At 39.1% G+C, this 14,997-nt stretch overlaps 1 protein-coding gene across 1 annotated transcript; it reads left to right on the top strand.

Moving 5' to 3' along the window:
* Positions 1–1,874: 1,874 nt before the first annotated feature.
* LOC108291164 (serine protease 58-like) lies at positions 1,875–7,625 on the top strand. Its single transcript, XM_037732362.1, has 5 exons — positions 1,875–1,893; positions 2,301–2,454; positions 3,727–3,977; positions 6,489–6,625; positions 7,361–7,625. The coding sequence occupies exons 1-5, from the start codon at positions 1,875–1,877 to the stop codon at positions 7,508–7,510; spliced, it is 711 nt and encodes a 236-aa protein (XP_037588290.1). The 3' UTR covers positions 7,511–7,625.
* Positions 7,626–14,997: the final 7,372 nt, after the last annotated feature.

Raw genomic sequence — 14,997 nt, 5'->3', positions numbered from 1 at the left:
ACAAAGAAGACTGGAGATAAACAAATAACTTAGCAGAAATAAGTCCCAGTCCTACCAGATAAATCATTGGAACGAATAGAGGGATGCTGGATTTCCTAGAATGTTGGGAGTTATGGGCTTAAACGGCATGGTTGTGACAAGGTTTTTAACCATACAGAGCTTCATCTTGAAAATGTATAGGCCTGTGATAAAGGATAAATTCAGTCACACATACAGGGCATAGAACACAGTGTTTGTCACATGGTACAAAATAAATACTGACTTATTATAATTATTATTTTAAAAGCTTTGGGTACATGGGAACATTCTGATGACATGTTTTAAGTTAATAATTAAATTTTAGGAGCACTAAGTCTGCCTATAATTTTTACAGATATAGGAATGTTATGTGTATGGACTTTTACAACTGATCAGCTGTTTAGTTACTCTGATAAAGATCAGTTTGATCCTATATGGTTTGCATTTGTCCAGCCTGCTCTATATAAAATGTGCGATTGAACCCTACTGTTATTATTACCTGTCTCTGTGGGACAGCCTGGAAGTTATAAGTTTAGCTAATAAAAAGAAAAACTGGGGTACATTTTGAAAGATAATAGGCATAGAAGACAAAAAGTGAACTAGTAAGTAAACTAGTTGTATTCAGACCGTCCAATAGGAGAGCATCTCAGATCTGAAGATTATGAACTGTCTTGGCAGGATGGTTTTGCCCTGGACTTTTTATAGGAAGAGAAAGGCAAGTTCAAGGTGGGGAAATTTACAGTTGGGGCTGTTTTACAATCGGGGGAAGTCCCAGTCAGCTGGCTGAATAGGAAATGTTTATTTTTGAATGTAGCTAGTTTTGAGGACACAAACCATTCTAATATCAGCTAATAATTTTTGGAACAAAAAATGGGGAGTTGGAGGGTCTGTATCTGACCATGTCAGCAAGCACAGGCAAAAGAGGAGAGGTCTGTGTTTGATGCATCACAAGTAAACAAGAGAACCACGAGAAATTTTCCAGGTGTTAGGAGAAAGAATGGGTAGAGAGTCTTATCATATAGGAAAGGTAGTTCTTTATGGTAATTCATTTCCCAGAGCACAAAAGGATGCGGAGAATTCTTAACCATCGCTCTTTTCTAAGGTACCGTTCAACCTTGACACAGGGAATATGGAGACTGAGTACTGGGTCTTGACTTTGCCACTAGCTTCCAAGAGAACCACAACTTCCTCATCACTAAAATTAGAGGGAATTAAAAAAACAATTATTTAAGTGCATTTCATACTCCAATTTTTGGGAAGTCTCTCAAAGAGGTGAGATGGCAGGGTGGTGGGTAGGGAGAGAGGTTTAGGTCATAGAGGGAGGAGGGGACAACAAAGGTGTGTCACAGAGAGGGGAGGGAAAATCAGCAGGTATGTAATGACTCTGAGCAAGGTTGGTAGGATAGGAAAGGAGGCACCAGGACCTTGGCTTGGTCTGTGCCACTCTCTTTCACCCACATCAGAGACGGCTCCCAGCAATGTCATATATATTTGGGTCTTGATAAGGACTCATTTGAAGACTGCTCTCCTGTCATCTATCTTCTGCCTGTAATTAGTGTTCCTCCACAGCTGTTCTTGGGAAAGACACTTGGACTAAACATTGCGGCAGTTTATAGCTTGATCAACTTGTCTGCTTCTGGCGAGATCACAGTCTGCCATGAAGGGTTTTCTCATCATCGCTCTCTTGAGTGCAGCTGGTGAGACTTTGGGACTTTGTTTCTGCCTAGGGTGAGAGCCAGGATAGTCTATGAAAGATTTGAAAGAAGAGTAGCTGGGCACAACTTAAGAGCTAGGAAGTGGAGGACATTTAAATAAAACAGCTGTTGAAGAAAACAAAAGGAACCACATTAGAGGACATGGGCCTGGAAAAGGGGGGTGAGCTGGGTCAGGGGCTCTGGAAGCCCTAAGATTTTCTATTCCTTATACCACCAAAGTCAGGCAGTAATTTTTTACCCCCATTTTTGGCAAAAGTGAATTTAAAAAAAATTAGTCACTTTTTTTCATCCTTGTAACACACAGCACTGCCAGTCAGAGTTTGTGATCAACATATGAGTTAGTTTCACAGATTTTTGATATAATTTCATCTCAGAAAAGCCATGTGTCAATTTTCTTATTGTGTATAACCTAGGGGACATAGATAAGTTTCTTTGATAAAAATATAAAAAGTAAATTGAAGATCTTTACATTACATTTGAAAACCTTAGGTTAGGGAAAACTACCCTCACCAGTTCTGGCCTTTTAACTTCCTTTTCTCTTTCCACTTATACCCCTTTCTTCTCCAGGAGCTGTTCTGGCTAAAGATTCTAAAGATAATCAGGAGTTATCATATAATTTTACTATTCCTTACATGGTCTATCTGCAGTCCAGCCCAGAACCCTGTGTGGGGTCTCTCATTCACCCTCAGTGGGTATTGACGGCTGCCCACTGCCCCTTACCGTAAGTTTCCCTTTCTCTTGCAAGCTGGGAGTAATCTGTTCAAAGAATCATAGATCTGGTGAAGCATTCCAGAAAATTTTTAGTGAAATCAGAAGACACAGAAAAAAAGAGACTCTTGTTCCAATTGGAAATAGAATACAAATTTGGGCAGTTTAAGAGGAGATAAGTAGGAAGGTGTCAGAGGATTCCCTCTCATGGGTAGTAAATAATAGTCATTCATCAACAATACTTGTTAAACACTTATTATATAGCAAGGGCTGTTTAATCACTGATTAAACAGTGAAGGAACAAGATGAAAATAAGTGTTCCCTCATGGAGCTTCATTTGGTAGAGGGAGTAGCCAACACAAATAAGTGGCCAAAAAGAAAGCATTACAAAAACAAATGGCAAGCTGTAATATATGGCCATGAAACAAGAGATCTGCCTTAGTTAATGTGAGCATGTCCATCATCTCTGAAGAGGTGAGATCAATAGGAAGATAAAGAGACAGCCAAATGCATTAATCCTGGGGGATATTCCAGACCAAGGGAACAATATTCATATACTCCCTGAAACAGCAAAGATATTAGGGCATTTGGCAAGCTGAGAAATCAGCAGGAACTAAGGGGGTATGCTGAGTAGGGTGAATGCTCATAGGATGAGGTCAAAGAATTAGGCAGAAGCCATATCATGCAGTGACAGTAGAAGGGCAAGGAAGCACTATACAAAATAAAGCAATTTCCTGCAAATCTCAGTGTTTCTGTTGTGTATGAGAATGTGTTGTGTGATCAAGACCCACTCAGTTTCATGAGTATAGCAGAGGTCTTTCAAATCCAGAAATCTAAGCCACCTGGCTGTTCAATGCAGTTTAGTTTAACACAGACTGAACCTGTGCTCTGTGGTATATGGGAAATACAAAGGAAATAGGCAGCTCACATCGTCCTGGAATAAGAATTGGAAAATCAGATGTCCTTTCTTACATCCATACTTAACGCATGAACTGGATGTGTGGTGCCTCTCTATTAGCTGCTAATTCAGATGATCAAAATCTTAATAACAAGACTCTACTGACTATGTTTTAGGTGCCAGAACCACATCAGACATTTTAGAAATTTATGTCTCTAATACAACAATTCTGTAAACTATTACCATTATTTTATAGGCAAAGGCAGGCCATGTCAGCTCTCAGGTTAAGACAGAAAGTCAAAACAAAGGGGGTGGACTGTATCATTTCTTGTAATCTGTCACCCTATAACTCTTTCTTTTCATCTGTCTGCCCTCTTTCTTCCAAAGTGTGGAAATTCGACTGGGAGTTTCTCAACCTAGCATCACAAATAAGAAACAACAAATACGAAACTATTCATCGATTGTGACCTACCCTGACTTTGATGCAAAATCCTTGAACAATGACCTAATGATGATCAAACTGTCCAAGCCTGCTTCACTCAACTCCTATGTGGGGACTATAGCCATAGCCTTGGAACCAATTCCATTTAATGAGTCCTGCTTTATTCCAACTTGGACCTGGAATAAATATAAAAACCGTAAGTGTTTGATGCTATGTTTTTTATACTGAGGAGGTTGGAGCTGGGAGAAAATGTGGGGGAATGTCCCTGATGGAAATCGCTGCTGTGCGACAATGTTGTCCACCATAGAGGGATTCCTGCCAGGGCCCTATACCACCATAACTGGAGGTCATAGATAAAAATTCGAAGAGACTGATAAAGGGCAGCCACTCTGACACCAACAAATGGAGCAGACAGTAATTTTTATATCTATAGAATATTGAAAACAGAGTCCAGAGGACTGGATTGAAATAAAGATGGGAAAAATAGGAGTTTTCATGCACAAAGACAGTGTCATCAAGGCAGCCTGTTGGAGGGTGACTTACTCATTGATAGTTGCTGAAAGCCTATCACACAATGGAAGAACAGTGGGGAAAATGAACATAATATATATGTGATGTAGTGAGGCAGCAGACGATGCTTCCTACATCCTCTACAGAGAACCCAATTTATGTGCAGAGAACACTGGGAGACAAAAGAATGTTTCAGAGAGCACCTGCCCTGTCACCAGAGCTGGTTCCTCGCAGAGAGTGCCACTCATACCTACTGTTCCATCCCGGAGTTCCCACTTAGAGGTGGAGACATGGGTGGTTCATAGGGAAATTGATTATTATGACATAATCAGTGGGTATCTCCCTGGTCTGTCATCCCTCATGGAAAAAATAGTGATAGCCCATGTTGTAAGTACACACCCTTCTCCCCTGTGAGCTGAAATTGGGATGAGCAGAGAGATCTGTCTAATAAAGAACAGTTACGAAGAAATTTACTTTCTAATGCCTTTGTTGGTCTTTGTTGGCTGTTACTCCATTATGCTTTCTTTAGGTATTGTGAGAGGATGAGGATATATCACCACCTGATATATGAAATGAAATGACAAATCTAAATCTATTGCTTATTATAGCAAGGTACAGCAATGCTGACAGGCACCATCCTACTGAGCAGAGTGAAGTGCTGATTAGCATATGGGGTTTGTGGGAAGCTTGGAGTTGAGGGATTGGAGAACTTTCAGAAGTATGAATGGGTTACATCATCTGCCAAGGCCTAGCTACTTCAGGGGGATTGCTGTTGATTGATTGGCACAATGAGACGTGTTTTTTTCAGAGGACCTCTGATCCTGATCAGCTGATTTTAAGAGGTGAAAGCTGACACTGATTATCTTGCAAAAGCTACGTTCACTCAAGCAAGTTGTCCTGGATCTATTAAGCCAATTTAAATCTTTCTCTGGTGGCTACAGAACAACGCACCTGTTCTGTAAAAGCAAATCAAAGTGGAATTTAAAAAATCAGTCTTTGGTAAAAAAAAACAGAAATAAAAAGTAGAAACTATTATATTTTCAGTATTTTGCAGCTGCATTTTTCAACTTAGAAGCAAAGTACTTGGAAATCTAAGTGAACGTGTTTTCTGAAAAATTGCAGCTTGTATGATATTTGTCCTTGGCTTTTTAAGTCTTATCAAAAGTAATTGAATCACAACTTATAGAAGTAACGTATTATGTACCATTTGAAAACAAAACAAAACTATTCAGAGATATACAGGCTCTACATGTCAAAATCACAGTGACAAACTGTAGCTCTACGAGCTTTCTGGTGCAGGGATTCCAATATTTATTAGAAATTCATTATTTCAAGTAACTTAAGTGGCTTGCATTTAACTTTTTATACATATTTTAATTTAGTTACCATAAAAACTTAAAATTGAATATAATTTCTTTTTCTTCTCTGACCTGACACCTTCTGGCCTAATCTGCTTTAGGGCATTCAATTGGGTATGCTCTTTCAGAAAAAAATACTGCTCCTTAAACAACACTGGACTCAGTTTGAGCAATCTCTGGTCAAACTTTTGTTTCCTTTCTGTTTGCTATTATGTAATTAAAATCACATAATATCTTGGTTAAATTCCCTCTGTCTTGAAGTTGATAGTATAATAGCAATTGCTATTATGGAGATAAACAACATGATGACTTCTTAAGGGGAAATCCATATGTGTATTTATAGCAATACACATACTATATATACTTATAAATAAATACTAAAAAGCAGTTTTATATGCATTAAAAATAGTTTCTCCCTTTCTAATTAAATGTGAAAAAGATCAAGTATATGCCCAATAAGAGCGTGTGTGTGTGCGTGCATGCGTGTGTGTGTGTGTGTGCGTGCGTGCATGTGTGCGTAGGGGGAAAATCTTAGAGACAATGGGTTTGCTGCTGTCTCTTTCTCCTTGTGGTCACTAATAACTCACAGTTTTTCAAAATTTTGTAAATGATGCATAGTACAGAAAGAACTATGGATCTGATACCTGACAAAGGGGACTTATAAATCTACTTCTCCAATATGGAGATTACTGAACAAGGAATCCTAAAGGAAAATGGAGTGTCTGCTGCTACCTGCACTAATATTCTCAGGACTAAATGTATTTACAAAATAGGATCTGGTTGCAAGAGCCCTTGTGATAAGGAGAGTTACTCTGGAGTTTGTTTTCTCTTTTCCACAGTCAGTAATCCTGACATCCTGACATGGATCAACCAATATTCTCTTCCCTTCCATGACTGTCAGGATAGACTCAAAGAAGAACTGGCAGGAAACATCATATGTGTGGGACAACCTCTAAGCATCCTATCTAAAAACAAGGTATTTCTCCCCTTTCTATACAGGGAGATAGCAAGGGTCCCATTGGAGGAGGTGGTGATAGTGCAGAATCAAAGAGCACTGATCCAAAAGGCCTCTCAAGAGTGAGGAGCAGAGAGCTAAAGTCCCTCTCCCCTCCCCACTCATCTCTGGGATTCTAACCATTCCCTTTCTCATCTTTCAGAGTGGGAGAGATTTGAGGTAGAACTATCTGTCTTATCTGTCTTTTGTCTTGCTTGAACTCGGATTGGGTCAAGCTTGAATCTTAGAGGTAAAACTTATATGTGGATATAAAGAGAGGGCTGCCCCCTCTCAAGAAAAATAAGCCCATTCTCTTGAATGGTTTTGCTACTTTCATGTGCCACTTCTTGGCATTTACTCTTTTTTTTTTTTTTTGAGATGGAGTCTCGCTCTGTTGCCCAGGCTGGAGTCCAGCGATGCGATCTTGGCTCACTGCAACCTGTCTCCCGGGTTTAAGCGATTCTCCTGCCTCAGCTTCCTGAGTACCTGGGACTATGTGCATGTGCCACCACACCTGGCTAATTTTTGTATGTTTCGTAGAGATAGGGTTTTAACCATGTTGGCCAGGATGGTCTTGATTTCCTGACCTTGTGATCCATCTGCCTAGGCCTCCCAAAGTGCTGAGATTACAGGCGTGAGCCACCGTGCCCAACTGGCACTTACTCTTGCTCCACAAGGACAAAGATGCATTGACTTTCTGTTCCTTCTCTCTATAAGGAAGTTTCAGCTGCTCCAGCCATCTGCAATGGGAGATTGCATGGAATCTTGTCCTGGGCAAAAGGAAGTGTCACGATGGGAAGTGAAGGATTCTTCACAGATGTTCATCCCTATGCAAGATGGATCTTGAAAATTATGGATACCCACTGAGGCACCTCTATTTCCATATCTACTCAGTACCACCTCTTCGAAATTTCTACACTGGATCTACAACTCTCTTCATCTTTGTTGTTTTGGAACAAAATCCAAAGAGGAAACATCTGATTAAAAAAAAGTGGGTAACCAAGAACCCATGTCATGACTCCTGCTGTCTTTGTCATGTAAACTTTGAGGATAATGAGAAATTTAGCAACATCTTCACTTGTGTTCATTTATTCATTCAAAAACTAACCTCTAGCTACTTAGTAGTCACTGCCTTTGCTACGGATGCCTGAGTGACTATGACATGACCTTGGCCATCAGTTGGATAATGATAATACCTTGTGATAACTGCTATAACAGAGATGAGCAGTAAGCTCCACAAAAACATAAAATAAAACATCCTGAGTGGCAGTGTCAGGAGCAGTAACACCAGAGAGGCAGACAAATTAGGGAAGGATATTGTAAAACTGAGCACATAGTTTATTAAAAGGCAAAAAAGCATATGAAAGTGTAGTATGGTCTGGAATATATATGTAAATAAGTAATCCTTGAGTGTAGAAAATAAACTATAGGTGAGGGATAAAATATCATTCCACTTAGGCAGGCAAAGGTTGGCTGATCAAGGACCTGACCTGCTCTATAAAGGAACTTAGATTTTTATCTTGTAGGCGTTAGAGGGGGTGTCATTGAAGCTTTTACAGTAAACAGAATACCATCCAATTTCTTATTTGAGAGATACTAAGGGAGTAACATCTATGAGATTTGGACATACTTACTGTAAGAAGAAAAGCCAAGGGAGGTATCAGGGATAACTCCCAAGTTTTTGACTTGGACAACAGGTTAGATGGTTATTCTCAAAGATCATATGAGGATAACAAGGGAATTTGTGTGCAAGGTATCAAGAGCATGGTCCTGCAAGAGGAGACAGGTGGCCTGGTATACTGAGATCCTTTAAGGATGTAGAGGTGGTTATTTCCAGCAGGCAGTTGGAGACAGTGATCTGGAACCCAGATGCTGTCTGAGAAGTGACTAACCTATGTTGGTGGGTGGTAGCTGTAGGGTTTGGGAGGGCTCTCTGCTATGGAGAACAGCTGTGATGGGTGCTCAGCCCTTCTCTGGCATATGATGGGGAGACATGCAGCATCCCACAGCCACTGACCAAGGCATCTAAAAACAGAGACAGAGTTAAAAGGATTCTGAGTGTTATGCTGACACTTGAGAGACCAAATAACAACAGGGAGAAAAGGGTTAGTATGACCTAGGGATCTTATGTTAAAAAAGAAAAGATGGGCAGAGGAGGCCAATGAAGATGAGAATAGAGAACCACACCATAGGAGAAATCTCCTGTGGGAGGTATAAAGAGGTTTGGAGTTTCTTCCCTTGAGGGATGCAGTGAATCTAGGGCATCTATAGAGACTGCAGAGGTGACTTGGTTTTTGGACCCTGAGCCTGGATCCCTGGATGTGTTTTCTCATCTTCTAAAGCCAAAACAATACAAAACAAAACTCATGCCTATAATCCCAGCACTTTGGGAAGCTAAGGTGGGAGGACTATTTGAGACCTGGAGTTTAAGACCAGCCTGGGCAACACAGAGATGATTGTCTCTACATAAAATAGTGATAATTAAAAAAAAAAACTCCTAACTACATGGGAGGCTGACAGGGGAGGAGGTTGAGGCTGCAATGAGCTATTATTGTGCCACTGACTTCCAGCCTGGGTGACAGAGCAAGAACCTGTCTCTAAAGCAACAACAAAAACCAAAACCAGAGAGCTTAGGTGTGTCTAAGACCGATAGCTTGTTCTGGTCCATTCACAGAAATTTTCCTTGTTCTCAAATATAGATATTAAGGCCATTTCATTCACTGTATGATTTTTTTTCTGTAATCTTTTGCCCCATCCAAACGGCAAGTCCTCAGTTTGCCAGTCTTCTCTCACATTTTCCCCTGCTTTCTGTCTCTGGCTCAATGCCCAAGGCTCCCTTTACCCTTAATGAATCACATCTATATTTGTGCCAGAGGTTTTTTTTTTTTTTTTTTTTTTTAATTTCAACTTTTAGATGCGGGGGGACATGTGCAGGTTTGTTACACGGATATATTGTGTTATGCTGAGGTTTGGAGTATGGGTCCCATCACCCAGGTAGTAAGCAAAGTACCTCATAGGTAGTTTTTCAACCCATGCCCCCCTCCCTCCCTCTCACTTTTAGTAATCTGCAGTATCTACTCTTCTCATGTTTATGTCCATGTGTGCTCAGGGTTTAGCTCCCACTTATAAATGAGAACATGCAATATTTGGTTTTCCATTCCTGTGTTAATTAACTTAGGATTATAGTCTTTAACTAAATACTTCTTGTAATTCTTGAATTACATCTTTAGCACTTATTGGCAATCCTGTCTTCTCCAAGTAAATTGTTTGGATAATTCTCCACAGCAGCCATTTCAAACCCTCTCCTCTCTCCTCTTTCAATGCTAACTTTTAGCAGATGACCTCTAGTTTGGGAGTAGAGAAAAGTTGAAACCATCAGAAAATGTCTCCCTCAACTTGTCACCACCAAAATTGCAAACATACCTGTTCCCCCCCCCACACACTTTTTTTTTATTCTTCCTGCTGTAGTGGAAGCAAGACCTTATTATTTACAGCCTCTATCTCCACCTGTGAAATGGACCCTATCTAGTCTGACTTCCTCATGGACTTTCTTTATGGATTATCTCCAGATTTCCCTATCATTGCTTCTTCTTGTTATTATTTAAGCAAAATAAAACCTCACTAATCTAAAATACAGAGAAGAAGGACATGTTTCTTTGACTTACTCTCTGGTTGCCTCTTCTATCTCCTTTGCAGGCAGCTCTTACTCCACAAATCCTGCAAAGTCTGTTCTGTAGGATTCTCCTATCTGTGTCTCCTTACCTGTCTCTCTCTTCATTCTCTTTTTTACAATCTGCATTCTCTTTGGAGCTCTGGTTCATCCACCTGGAGATTTCTTCCTTATCTCTTTATTTGGTTAACTTCTACCCATCCTTCAATCTCAAACTTCACTTCTCTAAGGAGATCTTCTTCTCACCTTATATTAGGCTCCACAACATGCTTCTCTAACTTCCCTTTTCTTTTGACATTCATGATGGTGATTCTTATTATCACCTGTCTCCCTTCATTAGGCATTATGACATATGAGAACAAGCTTCTCATCTCCCTTGCCACAGAATCATCAGTATTGAATGCAGTGCTAGCATCCAGTAGGCATTTGTGTTAATTTTCTATTGCTGTGTAAAAACATCACAGATTTAATGGCTCAATAAAAGTACACATTTAGGAGGAGTTCAAGAAAAAATGGTGGATAGGAGGCAGGACTAATTTGCAGCTCCCACTCGGGGGAACAGAGCATCATGTGGAGACCCACATGTGAACTTTTTCTCCAAGAACTACTGCAGGAACATATCAGGAAAGCCAAGAGAATTCACAGACCCTTTGAAGGAGGTAGATTTCCGCTGCAGGCTCTGTGGGATAGCCAAGGAATTCTGAAGACAAGGGACATAACCTCTCAGGAGCTCTACGGCCTGAGAAACCTCAATGTTTATCCAAAGGTGACCCTAGAGAAAGCTTGTATTCTCCCTATACAATCACAGCTGATGTGTTCTGGAAAGCACCACCTCCTGGCTGGAGGCCATCCATCACAAATCCAGTGCACTTGACAAAAATACAACAAAGGACCTTCACAGAGTCCGCTTCATTCCCCTGCTACTTCCACCGGAGCAGGTGCTGGTATCCATAGCTCAGAGACCTGAATGCAGATCACAGATCACATCATATAACTCTTTGCAGACACTCCCCTGTACCACCCTGGAGCCTGGCAGCTCCACTGGGTGTCTAGATCCAGAAGAGAAATAACAATCACTGCAGTTCAGGTCTCAGAAAGCCCCATCCCTAAAGGAAAGAAGAGAGCACCACATCATGGGAGCATTACTGTGGGCCAAAAGAATCTGAACAGTAACCCATGGTCCCAGATATTCCCAGCGATGTAGTCTACATAAATGAGAAAGAACCAGAAAAATTCTGGTAATATGATAAAACAAAGTTCTTTAATATCCCCAAAAGACCACAGTAAATCACCAGCAATGGATCCAAACTAATACAAAAATCTCTGAGTTGCCAGGAAAAGAATTCAGAAGGTTGATTATTAAGCCAATCAAGGAGGTACCATAGAAAGGTGAAGTCCAACTTAAAGAAATCAAAAGTTATACAGGATATGAATGGAAAAATCTCTAGTAACATAGATAGCATAAATAAAAACAATCACAACTTCTGGAAATAAAGGACACACTTAGAGAAATGAAAAATGCCAGATATAGGTGAAGGGGAGGAAGGCAGCAAATCACACTGCCATGTGTGTACCTATGCAGCTATCTTGCATGTTCTTCAAATGTATCCAAAAACCTAAAATGCAATTTAAAAAAATCTTAAAAAAATACACTGGAAAGTCTCAGCAGTAGAATCAAACAAATAGAACAAAGAATTTCAGAGCTGGAAAACAAGGCTTTCAAATTAACCCAATCTGACAAAGACAAAGAAAAAAGAATTTTTTAAAAATGAACAAAGCCTCCAAAAAGTTTTGAATTATGTTAAATAACCAAACTTAATAATAATTGGTGTTCTCAAGGAGGAAGAAAAATCTAAAAGTTTGGAAACGATATTTGAGGGAGTAACTGAGGAAAACTTTCCTGGCCTTGCCAGAGATCTAGACATTCAAAAACAAGAAGCTGAAAGAACACCTGGGAAATTCATGGCAAAAAGATCATTGCCTAGGCACATAGTCATCAGGTTACCTAAAGACAAGACAAAGGAAAGAATCTTAAGAGCTGTGAGGCAAAAGCATCAGGTAACCTATAAAGGAAAATTTATCAGATTAACAGCAATTTTCTCAGCAGAAACCCAAAAGCTAGAAAGGATTGGGGTCCTATCTTTAGCCACCTAAACAAACAATTATCAGCCAAGAATTTTGTGTTCAGTAAAATTAAGCTTCATAAATGAAGGAAAGACAGTCTTTCTTAGACAAACAAATGCTAAGAGAATTCATCACTACTAAGCCAGCACTAGCAGAAAACTGCTAAAAAGAGCTCTAAACATTGAAACAAATCCTTGAAATACACCAAAATATAATCTCCTTAAAGCATAAATCTCACAGGACCCATAAAACAATAACACAATGAAAAAACTAACTTAGGCAATGAGTAGCATGATGAATAGAATAGTACCTCACATCACCATACTAACATTGAATGTAAATACAGAATGGCAGCATGGGTAAGAAGAACTCACCAAAGTATCTTCTGTCTTCAAGAGACTCACCAAACACATAAGGACTCATATAAACTTAAAGTAAAGGGGTAGAAAAAGGTATTCCATGCAAATGGACACAAAAATTGACCAGGAGTAGCTATTCTTATATCAGACAAAACAAACTTTAAAGCAACAGCAGTTTAAAAAGGCAAAGTGTAATATTATATAACAATAAAAGGACTAGTCAAACAGGAAAATATCACAATCCTAAATATATATGCAACTAACAATAGAGCTTCCAAATTTATAAAACAATTACTACTAGACCTGAGAAATGAGATAGCAGCACAATAATAGTGGAGGACTTCAATATTCCACCGACAGCACTAAGACAGGTCATCAAGAGAGAAAGTCAACAACAACCAAAAAAAAATGGACTTAAAAGTATAACCAAGAACAAATTGACTTAACAGATATTTACAGAACATTCTGTCAAACAACTGCAGAATATGTATTCTTTTCATCAGCACATGGAACTATCTTCAAGATAGACTATATGATAGGCCACACAACAAATCTCAACAAATTTAAGGATATTGAAATTATATCAAGTACTCTTTCAGACCACAGTGGAATAAAATTGGAAATCAACTCCAAAAGGAACCCACAAAACCATGCAAATACATGGAAATTAAATAACCTGCTCCTGAATAATCACTGTGTCAACAACAAAATCAAGAGGAAAATTTAAAAATTCTTTGAACTGAACGATAATAGTGATGCAACCTATCAAAACCTCTGGGATACAGCAAAAGAGGTACTAAGAGGAAAGTTCATAGAATTAAATGCCTACATCAAAAATTCTGAAATTGCACAAATAGACAATCTAAGGTTACACCTCAAGAAACTAGAGAAACAAGAACCCAAACCCAAACCCAGAAGAAAAGAAATAACCAAAATTAGAGAAAAATCAAATGAAATTGAAACAAGAAAATACAAATATAAATGAAACAAAAATCTGGTTTTTTTTGAAAAGATAAATAGAATTGATAGACCATTCGCAAGATTAACCAAGAAAAGAAAAGAGAAGATCCAGATAATCTCAATTAGAAATGGGAGACATTACAACCGATACCACAGAAATACAAAATATCACTCAAGGAGACTATGAATGCCCTCACATGCACAAACTAGAAAACCTAGAGGAGACGGATAAATTCCTGGAAATATACACTCCTCCTAGATTAAACAAGGAAGAAATAGAAACTCTGAACAGACCAATAACAAGCAGCAAGATTGAAATGGTAATTTAAAAATTGCCAACAAAAAAATGTCCAGGACCAAACAGATTCACAGATGAATTCTATCAGACATTCAAAGAAAAATTGGTACAAAGTCTGACACTATTCCAAAAGATAGTGACACTATTCCAAAAAGAGAATCCTCCCTAAATCATTCTATGAAGCTGGCATCACCCTAACATCAAAACCAGGAAAGGATATAACAAAAAAGAAAACTACAGACTAATATCCCTGAGGAATATAGATGCAAAATCCTCAGCAAAATACTAGCTAACAGAATCCAACAACATATCAAAAAGATAATCCACCATGAGCAAGTGGGTTTCATACCAAGGATGCAGGGATGGTTTGACATCTGCAAGTCAACAAATGTGGTACACCATATAAAAAGAATCAAAACATAAATCACATGATCATCTCCATAGATGCAGAAAAAGCATTTGACAAAATCTAGCACATCTTTATGATTAAAACCCTCAGCAGAATCAGCAAAATGTGGCACAGAAGTGACATACCTTAAGGTAATATAAGCCATCCATAACAAGCCCACAACCAACATTATACTGAATGGGGAAAAGTTGAAAGCATTCCTCCTAAGAACTGGAAAAAGACAAGGATGTCCACTTTCACCACTTCTATTCAAAACAGTACTGGAAGTCCTAGCCAGAGCAATCAGACAAGAGAAAGAAATAAAGGGCACCCAAATTGGTAATAAGAAAGTCATAGTTTGCTGGTGACATGATCATATACCTAGAAAACCCTAAAGACTCATCCAAAAAGCTCCTAGAACTGGTAAATGAAGTCAGCAAAGTTTGAGGATAAAAAATTAATGTACACAAATCAGTAGCTCTGCTACACACCAACAGCAACCAAGGTGAGAATCAAATCAAGAGCTCAACCCCTTTTACAACAGCTGCCAAAAAA

This window comes from Cebus imitator, unplaced genomic scaffold (assembly GCF_001604975.1).
Source record: "Cebus imitator isolate Cc_AM_T3 unplaced genomic scaffold, Cebus_imitator-1.0 Scaffold446, whole genome shotgun sequence".
Classification (NCBI taxonomy): Eukaryota; Metazoa; Chordata; class Mammalia; order Primates; family Cebidae; genus Cebus; species Cebus imitator.
The sequence above is the reverse complement of the archived record's forward strand: the minus strand, read 5'-3'. Positions and strand labels throughout refer to the sequence as shown.